The 17866-nt window shown below is 66.1% G+C and overlaps 1 protein-coding gene across 1 annotated transcript; it reads right to left on the bottom strand.

Moving 5' to 3' along the window:
- Nucleotides 1-950: 950 nt before the first annotated feature.
- On the bottom strand, nt 951-17637 carry UBTD1 (ubiquitin domain containing 1). Its single transcript, XM_065407233.1, has 3 exons — nt 17568-17637; nt 4350-4577; nt 951-1336 (listed from the first exon to the last, which is right to left on the bottom strand). Exons 1-3 carry the CDS (start codon nt 17635-17637, stop codon nt 951-953), a joined length of 684 nt encoding a protein of 227 aa, XP_065263305.1.
- Nucleotides 17638-17866: the final 229 nt, after the last annotated feature.

The following is a 17866-nucleotide window of genomic DNA, read 5'->3' on the forward strand; positions in this document are numbered from 1 at the left end:
ACGCCTGGGTTCAAGTCCCAGCTCTGCTCTAGTGACCGGGGAGTCGCTGGCTCTCTGTGCCTCAGTTTCCCCCTTTGATGACATGGGAGAAGCAGTGGGGTGGGTGGCTCTGAGCTTTGAGGGGCGGGGGGGCAGGGGTGAGGCCGATACCCCGGCCAGCAGGGGCCAAGGGCTGGGCTGGGACGGGGCAGCTGTATGGAGCAGTCCCAGGTGTGCCATGCAGCCTGGCCAGCCCGTACCCGTGCCTGGCCGACGTGAAAGCAGGCGCTGGAGGCAGCGGGGCCGGGAGAAGCTAAAAAGGCTTTATTGATAAATACGCAGACCCATAGACACCGGGAGAGCTGCCCCCTACCCGGCCCCGCCCCGCCCCGCGCCCGGCCTGCCTGGGAGGTGCCAGGCGACATGTGGCAGGGCGGAGTGCCCAGGCTGGCTCGCCCCAGGAGCTGGGCTCAGGAGGGCAGCCCGAGGTGCCAGGTGCCCTGGGCACCGCAGGTTCCCGGCATCCTGAGAATGCGGCTCCCGCAGGAAGAGGTTTGGTCTCAAATCTCGAAACCATTTTATGAGAGCGTCCAAGTGCCAATGGGGTGAGACAGGCCCCGCCCATCCCGCGGCCCCGCCCACCCCGGCAGCCCTTCCCGAGACTGCCAGGTCCAGACCGCCTCCAGGGTCAGGGCTTTGAGGGGGCCGCCGTGTTCTGATGGCAGGGAGCCCCCGCCCCGCGGCTGCAGCAGGGGCAGCAGCAGGCACGAAGGGGCGGGGAGGATCGACGCAGCGCAGAGGCGAGCGCAAGCCCCACAGGTGCGGCTCTGCCCGGGGCTGTGTGCCCAGCCGTGCCCAGCGGGCAAGTGCGGGCTGTTGCCTCTGGGGTGGAGACTCAGTTCGCCAGCTCCGAGGGCCCTGCTGGCTTTCCCTGGGGCCCAGCAGCCCCTGCGCCCGTCAGCCGGCCCGGCTCAGTTCCTGGGCACCAGCGGCTGGTTCACGATCACCTGGATGACAAAGTCCTTCTGGATCTTGGCTTCGTGCAGCCGCGTGCGGTCCGTCAGCAGCTTGCCGGAGAAGAACCAGCGCTGCCAGCCCGGCTCGATGCCCTCCTGCGCCTGCAGCTGCTTCTTCAGCTGCCCCACGGTGTCGGCCATGCTGGCACTCAGCCGCAGGTCCTTGCCGGTGGAGAGCCGCACCTTGAGCGGGAACTCACGCCGTGCGCTGGGCACCGGCTCCAGGGGCTCCGTGCTCTCGTCGCCGCCCCGCTCCAGGATGAGGTTGGCAGGTGGCGCCAGGCAGTACACGGGCAGCTGGTAGCGGTTCCCCAGTTCGTCGTAGCACTCGGTCAGGGACCCTGCAGGGGAGCCGGAGATGCCAGCAAAGGGGTGAGGGGAAGGAGCTGGAGACAGGTACAGCACGGGCAGGAGCCACCAACAGCACAGACCCCTCTGCTGGTGCCCCTCAATCCCGACCCGCGGCCCCCACTAGCCCAGCCCTGGGGGCCCCCCAGCTCTGCCCTACCAGTGCCCCTCAATCCCGACCCGCTGCCCCCACTAGCCCAGCCCTGGGGTCCCCCCAGCTCTGCCCTACCAGTGCCCCTCAATCCCGACCCGCAGCCCCCACTAGCCCAGCCCTGGGGTCCCCCCAGCTCTGCCCTACCAGTGCCCCTCAATCCCGACCCGCGGCCCCCACTAGCCCAGCCCTGGGGGCCCCCCAGCTCTGCCCTACCAGTGCCCCTCAATCCCGACCCCGCTGCCCCCACTAGCCCAGCCCTGGGGTCCCCCCAGCTCTGCCCTACCAGTGCCCCTCAATCCCGACCCGCAGCCCCCACTAGCCCAGCCCTGGGGTCCCCCCAGCTCTGCCCTACCAGTGCCCCTCAATCCTGACCCACAGGCCCCTGCTAGCCCAGCCCTGGGGTCCCCCTGCCCCCAAAATAGCTGATGGTGCCCCTCAATCCCAATCTGCAGCCCGATGGTATTCCAGCCCAGAACACCCAAAATCCACCTCCCGAAGCTCTTTACCCCCATTTCCCTGCCCCTGCAGACCCCCCATCCCCTGTGCCCCAGGGGGAGTGTGGCCTCTCAGCCACCATGGCTCAGTGCCTGGGTGCCAGGGGTCAGACGGATTCTCCTTCTGGGATCTGAGAGCTGGCTGGGGGAGCTGGGGCTCCGGGACTAGACACAGCCAAGACCTCCCGAGCCGCACAGCTCAGACGCTCTTCATTTGAGTCTGGGAGAAGCCACCAACCCGAGCCACGTGAGCTGCCCACGTGCCTGGAGCTGAGCTGAGGGAGCCCCCGATCCTGGCTGGGGTGAGTGGGGTCTGGGAGCCTCTGCCCCCAGCACCCCCAGAGCAGGGCTGGGGCACAGGGAGCCCCTGCGGGTGGATGGTGTGGGTCCAGTGATGACCAGTGTGACGCTGCCCCATATTCATCCTAATGGAATGATTGTGACATAATTATGATGCACCTTGTACAAAATGTGTCATGTGAGGTGTCCATGGAAAAGTTATGATTTGCTGAATATGATTATCCTATTTGTAGGCAGGGATCATTTGTGTCTCTGGAGTTATGACTATTGACCATGTAACTGTATTTCAAATGTGCTTGCTCTGGGTAACACCCACAGCTAGCCTTTCAGGCACAACAGGGAAGAAGCCAGATGATGCTAATGGCCCATCAGCAGAAACAATGGGCCATGGCAAAAGCTTGTCCTCACCTGGGGACCCTTCAGACAGCCTGTGGATAATGGCTGCTATGACTCGGGGAGGCATGCAAGGGCATGTGACCAGACCACAGGATTCTGAACTCCATTTTGGTACCTGTATTTTTCCACAAACTGAGCTGGGCACTTGGCTTGGAACAAAGGGGTTCCCGCCGTATGGAAAAACTAAAAGGGGGAAGTGACATCACCAAGGGGCCTCACTCCCTCTACAACTCAACACCTGAGGAACAAAGACTGGTCCCAGGCTGGAAGAGAGGATTCCTGCCCGTGTGTAGAACGTCTACAAACTGCTCGTACTAGCTAACAGTGAGACACTGTTTGATTCAAAGCCTATCTAGTATCTTAGGCTTAGATTGCGGTTTTGTTTATTTGCTGGGTAATCTACTTTGATCTGTTTGCTATCACTTATAATCACTTACAATCTATCTTTTGGTAGTTAATAAACCTGTTTTATCTTAACCCGTGTGTCTTTGAGCGAAGTGTTAGGGAATCTCGGCTCTGTAACAAAGGCTGGTGCGTATCTTCCCCACAGCGAGGGGGAAGCAGGCTAATTAACGAGCTTGCACCATATAGACCCCTGTGCAGGACGGTATCATTCTGGGTTATGCTCCAGTAGAGGTGCAAGGCTCGGGAGCTGGGACATTGGCTGGTGCCTCCATTGTTGGTCAATGAGTGGCTCAGGTAAAGCACTCAGGTGACTCAGTTGGGTGTGTGGTGCCACCTACTATAGCGTTAGGTGATAGCGGGAGGGAGGGATAGCTCAGTGGTTTGAGCATTGGCCTGCTAAACCCAGGGTTGTGAGTTCAATCCTTGAGGGGGCCACTTAGGGATCTGGGGCAAAAATCAGTACTCGGTCCTGCTAGTGAAGGCAGGGGGCTGGACTCTATGACCTTTCAGGGTCCCTTCCAGCTCTATGAGATAGGTATATATATATCTCCATATATTTTTTTATAACAGGGCCCAGAGGGGCTGGCTGTGTGTCATCAGCAGAGCAGTTTGAGAGGCCAACCCAGCTGAATGGTTTGGGGGCAGAGCGGTTCCAACAGCTTCCAGGCTTCACCCTGGGGGTACAGCCCATCTCAGCCACCCCTGCCAGCAGGCTCCAGGGGCTCCCCCAGTGCAAGGCCCACTCCTGGGTCACCCCCCCCCCCGGCCAGCATGCCCTGCCTTGGGGGGCCCAGTGCAGAGGGGAATGGCCACAGTCAGCCCTGGCCTCTCTGCTGACGAGGGGCAGGGCAGTTAGTGTTGTGGGGCCCCAGATCCCTGCGATGAGCTGCCCCCCGAACCCTCCCACCCTGCTTTGGATTCTTACTGGCCCCACTGGTATTTCCCCCTGCACAGGGAGAGGAATCTGTCCACCCCCAGCAGTTCTCCTGCAGCACCGCATCCCCCTCCCTGCCCGTGGGTCCCCACCCTGTCCCCCGCGCTGATCCCACCCCATCGGCCCCAGCCCACCGTATGTCCCCAAATCCCTGCCCCATGTCCCCCTCCTGCCCCATGTCCCCCTCCTACCCTGCTGGCCCAAAGTCCCTGTCCTCCTCCCCCATCCCGCCCCAGGTCCCCATCCTGCCTGATGTGTCCACCCCACGCCCCCCTCCCACCCGTCAACCCCAGGTCCCTGCCCCACATCCCCATCCTGCCTACCGTGGGGCAGGGTGATACTGGCGCCATCCAGGATGGCCTGGGCCAGCCCATGGTCGTTGGCCTCCACGGCGTAGGCAGCCGCCTTCAGGGCGTCCCAGATCTCCTTGCGGCCCTCGAAGGCGGGTGCCGTGTCCCAGAACTCGTCCCGCTTGCTGCGCAGCTGCCCGTCCGTCATGGGGTAGTCGCTCTTCCACTTGGGCCGCTCCTTCCGCAGGGGCTCACTGCGGCCTGCGGGGGCAGGGGGAGAGCTCAGCAGGGACCCCAAGCCAGCACCCGCCTGGAGACCCTGCCCCCCGGTGCCCCTGCTCCCATCACATCTGGGCCAGCACCCGCCTGGAGACCCTGCCCTCCCCAGTGCCCCTGCTCCCATCACATCTGGGCCAGCACCCGCCTCGAGACCCTGCCCCCCGGTGCCCCTGCTCCCATCACATCTGGGCCAGCACCCGCCTCGAGACCCTGCCCCCCGGTGTCCCTGCTCCCATCACATCTGGGCCAGCACCCGCCTGGAGACCCTGCCCTCCCCAGTGCCCCTGCTCCCATCACATCTGAGCCAGCACCCGCCTGGAGACCCTGCCCCCCGGTGTCCCTGCTCCCATCACATCTGGGCCAGCACCCGCCTGGAGACCCTGCCCCCCGGTGCCCCTGCTCCCATCACATCTGGGCCAGCACCCGCCTGGAGACCCTGCCCCCCGGTGCCCCTGCTCCCATCACATCTGGGCCAGCACCCGCCTGGAGACCCTGCCCCCCCGGTGCCCCTGCTCCCATCACATCTGGGCCAGCACCCGCCTCGAGACCCTGCCCCCCGGTGCCCCTGCTCCCATCACATCTGGGCCAGCACCCGCCTGGAGACCCTGCCCCCCGGTGTCCCTGCTCCCATCACATCTGGGCCAGCACCCGCCTGGAGACCCTGCCCTCCCCAGTGCCCCTGCTCCCATCACATCTGAGCCAGCACCCGCCTGGAGACCCTGCCCCCCGGTGTCCCTGCTCCCATCACATCTGGGCCAGCACCCGCCTGGAGACCCTGCCCCCCGGTGCCCCTGCTCCCATCACATCTGGGCCAGCACCCGCCTCGAGACCCTGCCCCCCGGTGCCCCTGCTCCCATCACATCTGGGCCAGCACCCGCCTGGAGACCCTGCCCCCCGGTGCCCCTGCTCCCATCACATCTGGGCCAGCACCCGCCTCGAGACCCTTCCCCCCGGTGCCCCTGCTCCCATCACATCTGGGCCAGCACCCGCCTCGAGACCCTGCCCCCCAGTGCCCCTGCTCCCATCACATCTGGGCCAGCACCCGCCTCGAGACCCTGCCCCCCGGTGTCCCTGCTCCCATCACATCTGGGCCAGCACCCGCCTCGAGACCCTGCCCTCCCCAGTGCCCCTGCTCCCATCACATCTGGGCCAGCACCCGCCTGGAGACCCTGCCCCCCGGTGTCCCTGCTCCCATCACATCTGGGCCAGCACCCGCCTCGAGACCCTGCCCCCCGGTGCCCCTGCTCCCATCACATCTGGGCCAGCACCCGCCTCGAGACCCTGCCCCCCGGTGCCCCTGCTCCCATCACATCTGGGCCAGCACCCGCCTCGAGACCCTGCCCCCCGGTGCCCCTGCTCCCATCACATCTGGGCCAGCACCCGCCTCGAGACCCTGCCCCCCGGTGCCCCTGCTCCCATCACATCTGGGTCAGCACCGCCTCAAGACCCTGCCCCCCGGTGCCCCTGCTCCCATCACATCTGGGCCAGCACCCGCCTCGAGACCCGTGTTCCTGGCACATCTAGGCCAGCACCCACCTCGAGACCCTTCCCCCCCCCCCCCCCGGTGCCCCTGCTCCCATCACATCTGGGACAGCACCCGCCTCGAGACCCTGCCCCCCCCCGGTGCCCCTGCTCCCATCACATCTGGGCCAGCACTCGCCTCGAGACCCTGCCCCCCCGGTGCCCCTGCTCCCATCACATCTGGGCCAGCACCCGCCTCGAGACCCTTCCCCCCCCGGTGCCCCTGCTCCCATCACATCTGGGCCAGCACCCGCCTCGAGACCCTGCCCCCCGGTGCCCCTGCTCCCATCACATCTGGGCCAGCACCCGCCTCTAGACCCTTCCCCCCGGTGCCCCTGCTCCCATCACATCTGGGCCAGCACCCGCCTCGAGACCCTGCCCCCCCGGTGCCCCTGCTCCCATCACATCTGGGTCAGCACCGCCTCAAGACCCTGCCCCCCGGTGCCCCTGCTCCCATCACATCTGGGCCAGCACCCGCCTCGAGACCCGTGTTCCTGGCACATCTAGGCCAGCACCCACCTCGAGACCCTTCCCCCCCCCCCCGGTGCCCCTGCTCCCATCACATCTGGGACAGCACCCGCCTCGAGACCCTGCCCCCCCCGGTGCCCCTGCTCCCATCACATCTGGGCCAGCACTCGCCTCGAGACCCTGCCCCCCCGGTGCCCCTGCTCCCATCACATCTGGGCCAGCACCCGCCTCGAGACCCTTCCCCCCCCGGTGCCCCTGCTCCCATCACATCTGGGCCAGCACCCGCCTGCAGACCCCTGCCCCCAGCACAGTCCGAGTCCACGCTCGCTCCCCTGCCCCACGCAGGACTGACACCCCACAGGCGCCAGGCAGTGCCCACAGAGCTGTGGCGCACCAGCCCCTCCTGAAGGGGAACAGAGCTGGGCACAGCCCAGGGACCCCTTTCTCCCAGCGCAGCGTTCGGGCCTGTGTGCTGAGACCAAGCCCCCTGTGCGCCCCACCCATCTGCCTGCACCTGCTGCCCCCTGCCTTAGCTAGGGAGCTCCGTGGGGCAGGGCCTGGGCCCAGGGGAACATGGATCATAAATACCCGGGGGCAGAGTGGCGAGAGCAGCAGGAAGGAGCAGGCAGCCCTGTCCCCGGAGCCGCAGCCTCGCTCCGCCCCGGCTGAGAGGAAGGACTGGGCCAGGCACTGCAGGCGAGGCCTAGGGAGGGTCAGTCGTCTGGGCTGAGGCCACCTGTACTAGCTGGGGGGTCCCTGGGCGCCCTGTCCCACAAGCAGGAATGGGGGGACATTGAGGCAGGAGGCATGGGGCATGCTGCGGCAGGGAAAGGGGGGGAGGAGCTTCGGGGTTAGATATTGAGTGTTCTGGGCTGGGCTATCGGGGGCAGAGGGTCAGGAGTGAGGGCACCAGCAGAGCTGGGGGGGAGCCCAGGGCTGGGTGTGGGGCACTGGCAGAGCTGGGGGCGGGGGACCCAGAGCTGGGCTAGCAGGGGGCTATGGGTCAGGAGTGAGGGCCAGCATTTCTCAGGTCCCAGGGACCCTGCCCAGCCCCCTTGCAGGGCACAGCCACGATCCACAAACCAGCCCCCTCTCTGGCTCTCCCTCGCCCTCAGAGGGGGCCTGCAGGTCTCTGGCTCCCCTGCTATCAGGAACGGGTGCAGCTCCCACCCTCCGGAGAGGCCTGGCTGGGAGCCCCGGCCGGAGGCAGGCGCCCCACGCCCCTGCCAGTCGGCTGCTCTAATCCCACCCTTGCCAGGCAGCTGCAGAGACGTAGAGGCCCCTTGGCAAGGGCAGTATTTATAGCTCAGGGAATTAGCCAGGGAATTAGCCGGAGTCAGAGCGTGGGAATTACAGGGCTGAGCCACTCCTGGGGGCCAGGGAGGAGCAGACAAGAAAGGATGCACTGGCACTAATGTACAGGGCTGCCAGGACTCCTGGGTTCTCTTCCTGCCTGCCATGGGTGACCTTGGGCAAGTCGCTGCCCATGCCTCAGTTTCCCCATCTGTAGAACAGGCATGGTGCCCCCCTGGTACAAGGTGGGAGGCGTAACTCACCCACGGGTTCAGAGAGGGACCTGCTGCTGGCCAGGGCACCGTCACCAGAGGACTGATGCCAGGCCAGCACAACAGAGACGCACAGAGACCAGCGGGGCCCTGGAACCATGTGTACAGCGGGGGCCCGAAAGCCAGGGAACAAGCCGTGCAGGTGCGGCCTGTACGCCGGCAGCCAGCTGGTCGGTTGGTCTTGTGACTTTGAGCCCCGGGCGCGGGGACCAGGGCGCACACAGCACTCTCCCTGCTGCCTGGCCAGCCGGACCTGCTGGGAGCCCTGCAGAGAGTGCCCGGAGGCAGCCCCATGCCACCGGTGCCAGCACTGTCTCCCCCAGCGGAACCCACCCCGAGCTTTCCTGGCTAAGGAGGCGGGCACTGCCCCACGGGGTTCCTCTCGCTCTGCGTTCGGGGGCCGCAGGGCACGTGGGGAAAGGCTGCTCCTGGGTGTCTGGACAGGGCACGCTAGACAGCTGGGTTCCCCCAGGGACCATGGGCACGGCTGGGTAAGCCAGTGCGTGGCAGTGACCTGTGCCCAGCAGAGCAGTGCCCTGGACATGCTGCTCTGCGTGCTGGATGTTCAAACCCACCCTGCAAGAATGGGGATAGCGCCAGGGCAGGGAGTGCAGGGGGCACCTGTCGGGGGGCTGTGGCCCAGGGAGTGGGGTGCTGAGGGCAGGAGTCCCAGCCCCCCATGCTCTGCAGCCCGTGTCAGAGGCCAGGCACCCCTGAGACGGAGCGAAGCAGCGCCGCATGGCACAGGACAAGGGCAGAGATCACGGCTGCGTCAGGGCTGCGGGGGGCTCTGAAGGGCGAAGGCTGGGAGAGCAGCTGCAGCCGGGACTCATCCACTCCCCTGTGCTCCGGTGCACAAACCCAGCCCGCCCACAGGCCCGCAGGCAGGCCCAGCCTGTACCAGCCCCCTGCCCTCCAGACACCGGCACCGAGGGCAGCTAGGAGCACGCCAGGCCCTGCTCAGCCAGGGAACACTGGCACGATGCCCTCAGAGCAGCCTGTGTGGGCAGTGAAAAGAGACCTGGGCCCAGCCCCGATGCTTGTGCCAATGGCCCCCTCACCCCCTGGACCACAGGGAGGCCTGGCTCCAGCACAGCCCCCACCCCTCCCCGAGGGCGCCAGGGTGCACACAATCCTGAAGAGGGCAACTGAGCCTGTCCCCAGCCCCACGCACCGGCAGTCGGCTCCAGCTCGCACAGAGAAGGGCCCTGGGAAGCTGCTGGGGGGGCCCGGCCCCCACCACTCCAGCCTGAATTCAAGTGCTGCCCTGAGACCAGACCGGTTCTGAGCCCCGCTCGCTGCAGCGCTGCCATGCGCCAGCACAGCCCAGGGGCACAGGACACCCCACCCCCAAAGGGAGCGGAGCCACAAGCCCAGTGTCAGGCCAAGAGCGCAGCCCAGGCGGCTCCGGGACCCTCCAGGCGGGGCTAGGGAGACAGGACCCGAGCACCACAGACACACTAGAGACACTGCGAGGACACAGCCCCTCGCCCGCCTGCCACGGTCGGTGCCCCCTCGCCGCAGGGCTCTGCTCCGCTGCAGAGAAAGGGCCCCAGGATCCGTCCCTTGAGTGCGGGGTGCCAGGGCCCCTGGCCGTCACAGCCTGGGCTGCCCTCACCCCTCTGGGCGCAGCCTCGCCGGCTCCAGACGCCCCAGGCTGTAAGATCTGGCTGCAGTGAGGGCAGAGCTCAGATCCAATTCAGTCTCAAGGCCCAGCATAGCGACCGCCAGCACCGTGCATGGGGCCAACGGCACCCACATCTCTCTGCACCCCCGAGCCGCTCAGCACCCAGGGGAGCGCTCGCAGACACCACAGCTCCCTCCGGTGTGGGGCGGTGCCCACGGGGCCAATGGCAGGGCCAACCCAGCTCCTCCTTCCCAGGCCCAGCAGCTGCCCCACGGATTGGGGTGGTGGGGCCAGGGACTGTCAGCGAAGGCCTTCAAAGGCCAAGGTCTTGCCTGCCCGGCCTGGGCATTAGAGCCAGGGTTCGTGCCGCTCGCAGCTCCCTCACGCCCCAGAAGCAGGTGCATTTCTGCCGTGCGCTGGACTCCTGCAGGGCAGAGCGACAGTGAAGTCCCGGGCGCTGCCACCCCCAAGGCTGGCCAGGATGGCTCCCCGCACCACTCAGTGCTGGTTTTGTGTGGAGCCCTATGGGCCCAGCCGGCCACCACTCCCTCTCTGCTCCCATCACAGGGGGACGGCCAGAAGCTGACACCAGGCAGCCGGGCCAGGCCAGCGCGGGAGCTCGGTTAGAGACGTGGTAACAGCGCATGGTGCCCCGTGCAGGCAGGCCCCGCAGGGAGCTAGGCTGCGGCAGGCAGGGACGCAGGAGTTAAGCCTGTTCTATTTATCGCTGTCTCTAATCGCCTTGTGCCGCTCTATTCCTGGCCTGGGCAGCCCCCGCCCCCGCGGCAGCTCCCAGGGCCTCCCGCAGGAAAACCAAGACAGGTTGGGCCACTTCTTGTGCTTGGGGCCAGGCCAACAGGATCTAGGGTGCTGGCGGCTCGCCCTCCGCCCCCGTCACCCAGGGCCGCCCTGCTCCCCACCCCTCCTAGCCGGTCCGGATCCCCAACCAGCGACGTCGCTCCCCACAGCGCCGGGGACGGCCGAAGCGCAGCCAATCCCTGGCCCCCGTGGAACGAGAGCGGCTCTGCAGAGACCCAGCGCCCGCACATGCCCCCTGGCCTGGCACCTCACCAGCTAGGGCAGTGCATGGGGCGTTGTAGGGCGGGCACTCAGCCCCAGGCTGGCCCCATGCACCAGCTGTAAAGGCGACTCCAGGGGGCTGCGGTCAGTGTGTAGCTGCCACATCCCAGCGTCCCCCAGCTAGCCCGGCAGAGACAGCAAGGGCAGGCTGGGGGCTGGGCTGCTGCAGGGCACGTGGGGGGCAGAGGCTGTGGGTCAGGGCCAACATGCCACTTTCCCCAGCACGCGGGGAGGAGATGAAGATTCAACCCTTCGGCAGCGTGCACAGGTACCAGCGGGCAGCGAGCCCGGGCTGGTACCCTGGCACGGGGAGAGGCCCCCCAGCAGGAAGCGATGCTGGGAGCCCTCCACACTCGCCCCCTGGCGCACACCAGCTCTGCGGGGAGGGGCTGCAGGCGCGCTGCCCCCTGCTGGTTCCCCTGGCCCATGCAGCAGTGGTGTCTATGGCTTTGCACAGGGCAGCGCTGGGCATGGCCCCTCTGGGTCAGCATGGACCCCAGTGCTCCAGCCCCGGCGCTCTCTCCTCGGAGTCAGGGCACAGCGACATGGTGTGGCCACTGGGAGCATGAGCCATTGTTGAAGAGCCCCTAGCAATTCTCGCAAGACCCGGGGAAATGGCGCGCTGGCTCCCGCCGCCCTGGCAGCTTCATGGGAGACACTTGCCTGAAAGCCGCTGCACAGCCCTGCCAACAGAGCGGACGGTGCTAGAGCATGTGAGCTCAGCCACCTGTGGAACTCACCGACACAGGAGGCTACTCAGGCAGGAAGCCCCAAAGTGGTACAGCAGGTACCTGGCTAAGGCCGGCAGCTGGGATAGTCGTTGCAGGGCTAGAACTGGGTATCTGTCTGCAGGGCTCTGGGGCAAACCCTGCGAGATGTGAGCAGGAGGGGCAGGGACTGGCGCTGGGAGTTTTGTAACTGAGGGTGCCAGGCCGAGAGCCACATGGGGTAGCCCACCGGGCGACGGGTGAGCCACTGCAAGGGCACATCCCAGGCTGCTGCTTCTGGAGCAGGGTCCCAGAGCTGTGCGCACCTGGGGCAGATGTGGCCGGGGCTTCCTCAGCACCCAGGGGTGCTGGGGGGGCAGCATATGCAGCCTGGGAGCGGCCCTGCTCAAGGCTCAAGCTGCAGCGCCAGCAGGCCTTGCCCACACAGCACGGACCTAGCCTGGACAGGGCACAGGCCTTTACCGCACCCGGCCAGTCCAGCCAATGCTCCGGTGCCCAGATCCCCCCTCACCCACCAAGGGGCCTTCCCTACAGCTGCCCTCGCTCCAGGGGCTCCTCCATGCAGTGGGCACCGGAGCGGCACAGCGACGGGGCTGTGGCTGCTCTTCCCATCGCCGTGGGAACTCCCCATCTCCGAGCAGCGGTAGCTAGGGCAACAGAGGCATCGCTCCATTGGCTGAGCCACGTCTACACGGGGCTGGGTCGGCGTAGCCACGGCGCTCGGGGGGGAATCGCTCACACTCCAAGCAACGTAGCTACGGCGTAGACAAGCGCTGGGGCTCCCACTCCGTCCCCCTGGGGTGGCCCCTGGATGGATCCATCCCCGGCACACTCCCGGCTCCCTGTAGTCTCCTCCCAGGACGCCTGGGTCTGAGCCTGTGGGGAGCCCCGGGGACTCCAGAGACACTTGAACCCGATGCGGTAAGGAAGCAGCAGCAGATACACGGCGTTCAGCCTAGCTCCCGAGAGGGGGCCCCCCGCCACCCCTGACGAATCCCCACTACAACAGCTGTTGCCAGAAGCTGCCCCCGGGCCTGGGTCTAACCCAGCCAGGACACTGCAGATCCTGACCCCAGCGTAGCTGCAGCAAGTGGGTCCATCTTTCCCCAGCACTGCCAGAGGGTGCCCCGGCGGCCTTGCGCTCTCCCCTGATGAGCCCCGTGCTGCTCCAGGCGACCAGCCTCGCAATGCTCCAGCCTGGCAGAGGGGAGCTCGCAAGCCAGCTGTCGGCTCCCTGTGAACCTTGCCAGGCCCGGCCGGCTCCCCGCTGTCCAGAGACCAGCCCCTTCACTGCGCAGACACACGATCTGCGGCTCCGCAGCCGGCAAACTGCCCCGGGAGAAGCGTTGTCCAAGCCGGGGGGAGTGGGGCAGGTGCCACCCCAGGGCTGCGCACCCCAAACCCGGAGGGAGACGTCTTGGGAGTCCACGCAATGCTTGGGGCAGCCGCCCCCCAGGGAACCGGCAGAGTCCCTGGGCCCATCCAGGCAGCACCAGCGACCCACCCGCCTTCACCTCCAGAAAGTGCTCACTAGCCTGGGCCCCAGCTCACCCCTTTCCCCGGAGGAGTCCATAGCGCTGCACACCCGAGCTGGGACAGGCCCCCAGCCACCACCTCTGGGGCGAAGGGAGCAGCTCGTGCTACGGGAGGAACTCCGGATCCTCCTGCCAACGCAGGGGAAGCCCAGAGGGAAGAAAGGACCCAGCCTGAGATGGGCCCAGCCAGGTCACCAGGCGTGTGTTGGAGAGCTGGGGGGCGGCTGCTCCAGGGGGAGCAGGTTTCGCTGCCCGTCCCCCTCCTCTGGGCTGGGAGTGGCACGCTCTGACCTCAGCGCAACAGCCTGGGGACGAGCCCCATGAACCCTACAGTGTGACCCACGATGAGCAGATCCCAGCATGCAATGCTCCACCCCAACTGCCAGCCTGGCTCACGCGTCTCAGTGGGCTGCACCCCCCTCAAACCTGCTCCATCTCACACCAGTTAGCTGCAGTCCTGGGGCTCCTGCCACGCAGCGAGAGCACCAGCCCTGGCTCCCATGCACGCAGCCAGGTGCTGTCCCAGCTACGGGACCGACCTGCACCCCACACACAGCGAGTGACTTCCCCCAGGAGCTCGGTGCTCCCAGCTTCACAGCACCCTGGGGAGACTTCTCCTGCTGCCCTGTAGGAGCCCGTGGGTGGGCCAGCACGAGGAGTGCTGCGGGGCAGACGTTCTGCAAGAAAACCTAAGCAGTCAGCATGTCTGGTGGGGAGCTGACGGGCTGGGGAAAGCAGGTGACCCGGCCGAGGCCAGCTGGCGCTCACAGCTGGGGCCCGCAGGAACGCAGACCTGGCTTCTCCGGGAGGAGCTGCTGCTCCACCCTCGCCACACTCAGATCCCCAGCACCCCCGACTCAGACCCCAGGCCAGTCGCTGCCAACGCCCCGAACGGCAGGAGGGGGCGAGGTGTCAGACGGCCACAGGAGCGAAGGCCTCCTCCGGGCTCCGCTCCCGCAGCACTGCCCTTGGGGGGAGCATGCACATTGGTGAGGGCGGGCGAGCTCCCGTGGGGCCAGGCAGGAGCCCAGCTCTCAGCTCCGACGCCCCAGCCCATGGCTAAGTGCAGGAGTTTGAAAATCGACTTGGGCCTCCCAGCCCAGCCGGGGGGGAGGGGGGGAGGAGAGCAAGAGGGCAGTGCAGCAGTATAGCTACACCTGGGACAAGGGCTAGACTCTCAGACTGGGGGACCAAAGCCACGAGGCGATCAGGGGGCACCCAGCCTTGGTCAGCAAGGAGCTGTTTGTGAAGCACCTCGCATGGCCACGCAGCTGGGACCCCCGGCCAATTGGTGCCTGCATGTCTGTGAGGCGTCGCCCCCGCCAGGCGCTGCAGAGGGGATCAGTAGGGTAGGGGGGTCGCGACCCCGGGAAAAGAGGCAGGAACACAGCAGGGGGAAGGAGCTGTGCATGGGGCGCTGTCCCTGCAGCGGAGCCAGACGCTGCGTTAGTAGAGTGGCGGCTCCGCGCCGTACGCCTGAGCGCCACAGAGAGGCCCATGCCCAATCTGGCTGTACCGCTGGCACCAGGCAACGAGCTCGCAGGCTGGCAGAGCAGGGCCAGCACGAGTGAATCCGCTCACACCTGACACTAGCTGGGGGAAAGGCAGCGAGGACAGACCCAAGCTGGGAGAGCCCAGGCACCAATCGCCCTCAGAGTCCTGCAGCCACCTTGGTACAGCCCCACTGGGCACGGCTCAGAGGCTGGGGAGAAGCAGGCCCCGGGTAAGCGACGCTGCCAGCTGTGAGCAACAGCACGTCCCCCCGCCCCCCATGAGGCCTCTTCCCCACAGGAGCCTGGACGCTGGCACGCCCAGCGCCGGCTCAGGCAGGCCGCAGAGCGCGCACCATACGCTGCAGCCTGATGTCCCGGGGAGCGCCCAGCAGCGCACTTAGTTTTGCCAATGCTGGAGCAGGGCTGCCCGGTGCCTGGGCACCCGGAACCAGCTGGGCTGCCTGGTGTCCAACAGCCAACTCTGGCAGTGTGTTTCCCCCCCACTGCCCACCTCGGCCGTACCGGGGTCACAAGGATAAGCTGGTCGGGTCTGGGGCCCCGGCTGCTGGCATTCTACAGAAAAACCCCTCTGGCGCCAAGCCTGTCTGTGCTCAGGTCCGGGAGCCATGCTGGGATTCCCCTCCCTGGGAAGGTGCGGCTCACAGCCCCTGCTCCCCACCCCGTGACCCCCGCTGCCTGTTCTCCTCTCCTGCTTCCCACAAACGAGTAGTTCTCGCCAGTGCCTGACAGGAAGGGAGCGTGAGTCAGCCCCACAGCCACCCTGCCCCCAGTCCTGGTGTGGCTGGTGCCTGGAATGCTTGGAGCTGCTTATCACGGGCGTAATCTGCAGTCACACCATGCAATCAACACGGCCCTCCCACAGTCCCCAGGTACACCACTAATTAAACAACATCACAACACCTCTGCGAAGGAGGGAGGGACAGGCAAGGATCGCTTCACCCACCACTGCTATGCATCCACCTCTGAGGTGCAGCATGGCAGCTGTGTAACAGCAACGGTCCAAGAGCTTAGGACACAGAGCAACGCACACCACAGCCAGCTGAAACTGCAGGAGATTGTAGACACAATGCCGTTCGGTTAGAATTCAGCCAGCCCACTGAGGTTCACGAAACAACACTTCCCAGAAGAATCCCAGGGGATCTTTAAGGCTCGTGAGCAGCCAGTCTCTTCCACTGAATCACTAGCACAACACCCCTTCTCCCGACACTTGGTTTCCCTGCAATTCTCCCCGCCAAATGCTGACCAAGACCACCCCTGCTTAGCCCAAGACCTGACAGGGTCCCAGCAGGGGACAGCCCGTCTGCAGGTCTGTGCTCTGGGCGGCTGTTTCCTGGGGAAGGGCGGTAAATAATCAGACTCGGGTGGGTATTTGGGTTTGTTGCTAGGTGACTCAGTCTAGTCCACAAGGTTTGCACTTGCACAATCCCGACAACATGTCAACAGGAACTCCTCTGAGAACGCTCCCAAAACACAACTCCAGCTGCTCGCTCTCCGGCGGCTCCCGGAGAAGGTGGCTTGGAATAGCCCCCAAACAAAGTTTTAAGGCACCTGAAGCACTGGCAGAAGGGGCCCCTTTTTCCGTAGGTGGATAAAGAGCCGGGACAGAATCTGCTGCGCTGTTTTCAGGAAATGCCAAAGCAGAACAGATCGGGAGGATCCTGCCAGCAGAACTTTGGCCCACCCAAGTCCCTGCTTGGTCTCCAGTAGTAGCCAAAGTGTGAGACTTCACATGAAGTATGGCACGATGCTCCCAGCTGTGCAAGCCCACCCCCCAGGGGGGTATTTCTCCCTGTCCCCTGCTCATCCTCAGCCTGTGTCCTGAAGCAGCAGGGGGAAGAGCACTTGGGTTTCATGCTTTCTTCCCTTTTTCCCTAAGCCCCCCGGAAAAGCTATTCACACAACATTCTAGGCCTGATGAAAGCCAGCCAGTCCCAGCTAACCCTGCTCCACACAGGAAAGACACTCCAGACACCAGGTAACATGACACACCTGGGCTGGATTCTGCTCCAGGTGCAAAGAGGATATCAGAGGCTCTTGAATCAAACAGGGTGCAAAGCACACCCAGTCTGCTGTGGCGTATGTGGCCAGCCCCAGGGCAGGGCAGCATACAGGCTGGCCCCAACGCACTGGGCAGCTAGGCAAAGCTCTGGCTGTCTCAGACTTAGCCAGCTCTTTAAGGCCGGCCTCTCGCTAAAGTGCAATACTCAATGCAGAACATCTACCCTCTGCCAACACAGCTCCCGGACATGGGGATAGGCCGTACCACTAGCAGCTCTTTCGGAGAGCCACCTCGCGCCACCCAGCAGTCCCGCAGCAGTGAAGTGACAGGTAGCGTCACACCTGACTTGTCCATGGCTGGGGCAGTGAATGCAGTTTCTGGGCATGGCTTGGCCGGCACAGGTGCTAGGTGCTGTCACTCCCCCAGTGCTGGTCCATACAGGCTGCACACGCCTGTTTGATGTGTGTGTGTACACGGATCGTACACTGCCCCATTACACAGGGCAGACTCCTGGGGCCGGCCAGATACCCTGAGCACCAGCCACACTTGGGAGCTGCCTTACACCCAGCTATAAGCCCCGGGGGCTGCCGGGTTTCTCCGGCAGGGCTGGAAGTACTTTAGGTCCCCGTTGGCCGGACAGCCACGCTACGGTGACCCCGGTGACCCGGGCGGAGCAGGGTGCTGTCCCAGCCTGGGTCCGTGCCCAACGGGCGTGGGGAGTCGCACGCCTGAAGTGGGAGCCCAGAGAGCAGGGGCTGGAAGCCGGGCGGGCCGGCGGGGAGACCCCCCCCTCAGGGACGGGTGCCGGGGGCTGGAAGCCGGGCCGGCGGGGAGACCCCACCCCAGGGACAGGTGCCCGGGGGCGGCCCCGGCTGTGTCACGGGAGTTACTCCGCGGCCCCCCAGCATGGACCGAGGCTGCAGGTCCCCGCTCACCTGCTCGCTTGCGGGGGTGGCCCGGGGCCGGCGGGCGCTCCCCGCGCGGCCGCCCCACGCAGCTGCCCATGACGCAGGCTCCTGCCGGGGGGCGGGTGCCCGGGCCGGCCCTGCAGCCGCTGCCCACCGGACCGGACCCGGACCGGCTCTGCCCGGAGAGCCCCGCCCCCGGAGCACGTGACAGCGGGCCGCAGCCCCGCCCCCGGGCCGGGTCGGACCAATAGGAGAGAGTGTGCGTGGGGGGGGGGGGGGAGCGTGTGACCCCGCCCCCGGGCGGGGTCGGACCAATGGGACTGTGT

The sequence above is a fragment of the Emys orbicularis genome, chromosome 7 (genome assembly GCF_028017835.1).
Source record: "Emys orbicularis isolate rEmyOrb1 chromosome 7, rEmyOrb1.hap1, whole genome shotgun sequence".
In the NCBI taxonomy this organism is placed as follows: domain Eukaryota; kingdom Metazoa; phylum Chordata; order Testudines; family Emydidae; genus Emys; species Emys orbicularis.

Excerpts from the sequence above, each read along its gene's own strand:
- UBTD1 (XM_065407233.1), bottom strand. The coding sequence starts at position 17,637 with ATGGGCAGCTGCGTGGGGCGGCCGCGCGGGGAGCGCCCGCCGGCCCCG. Across the intron at positions 4,578-17,567 it reads CCACCCCCGCAAGCGAGCAG|GCCGCAGTGAGCCCCTGCGG; the intron begins GTGAGCGGGGAC and ends CTGCCCCCGCAG. Across the intron at positions 1,337-4,349 it reads CAGTATCACCCTGCCCCACG|GGTCCCTGACCGAGTGCTAC; the intron begins GTAGGCAGGATG and ends GCTCCCCTGCAG.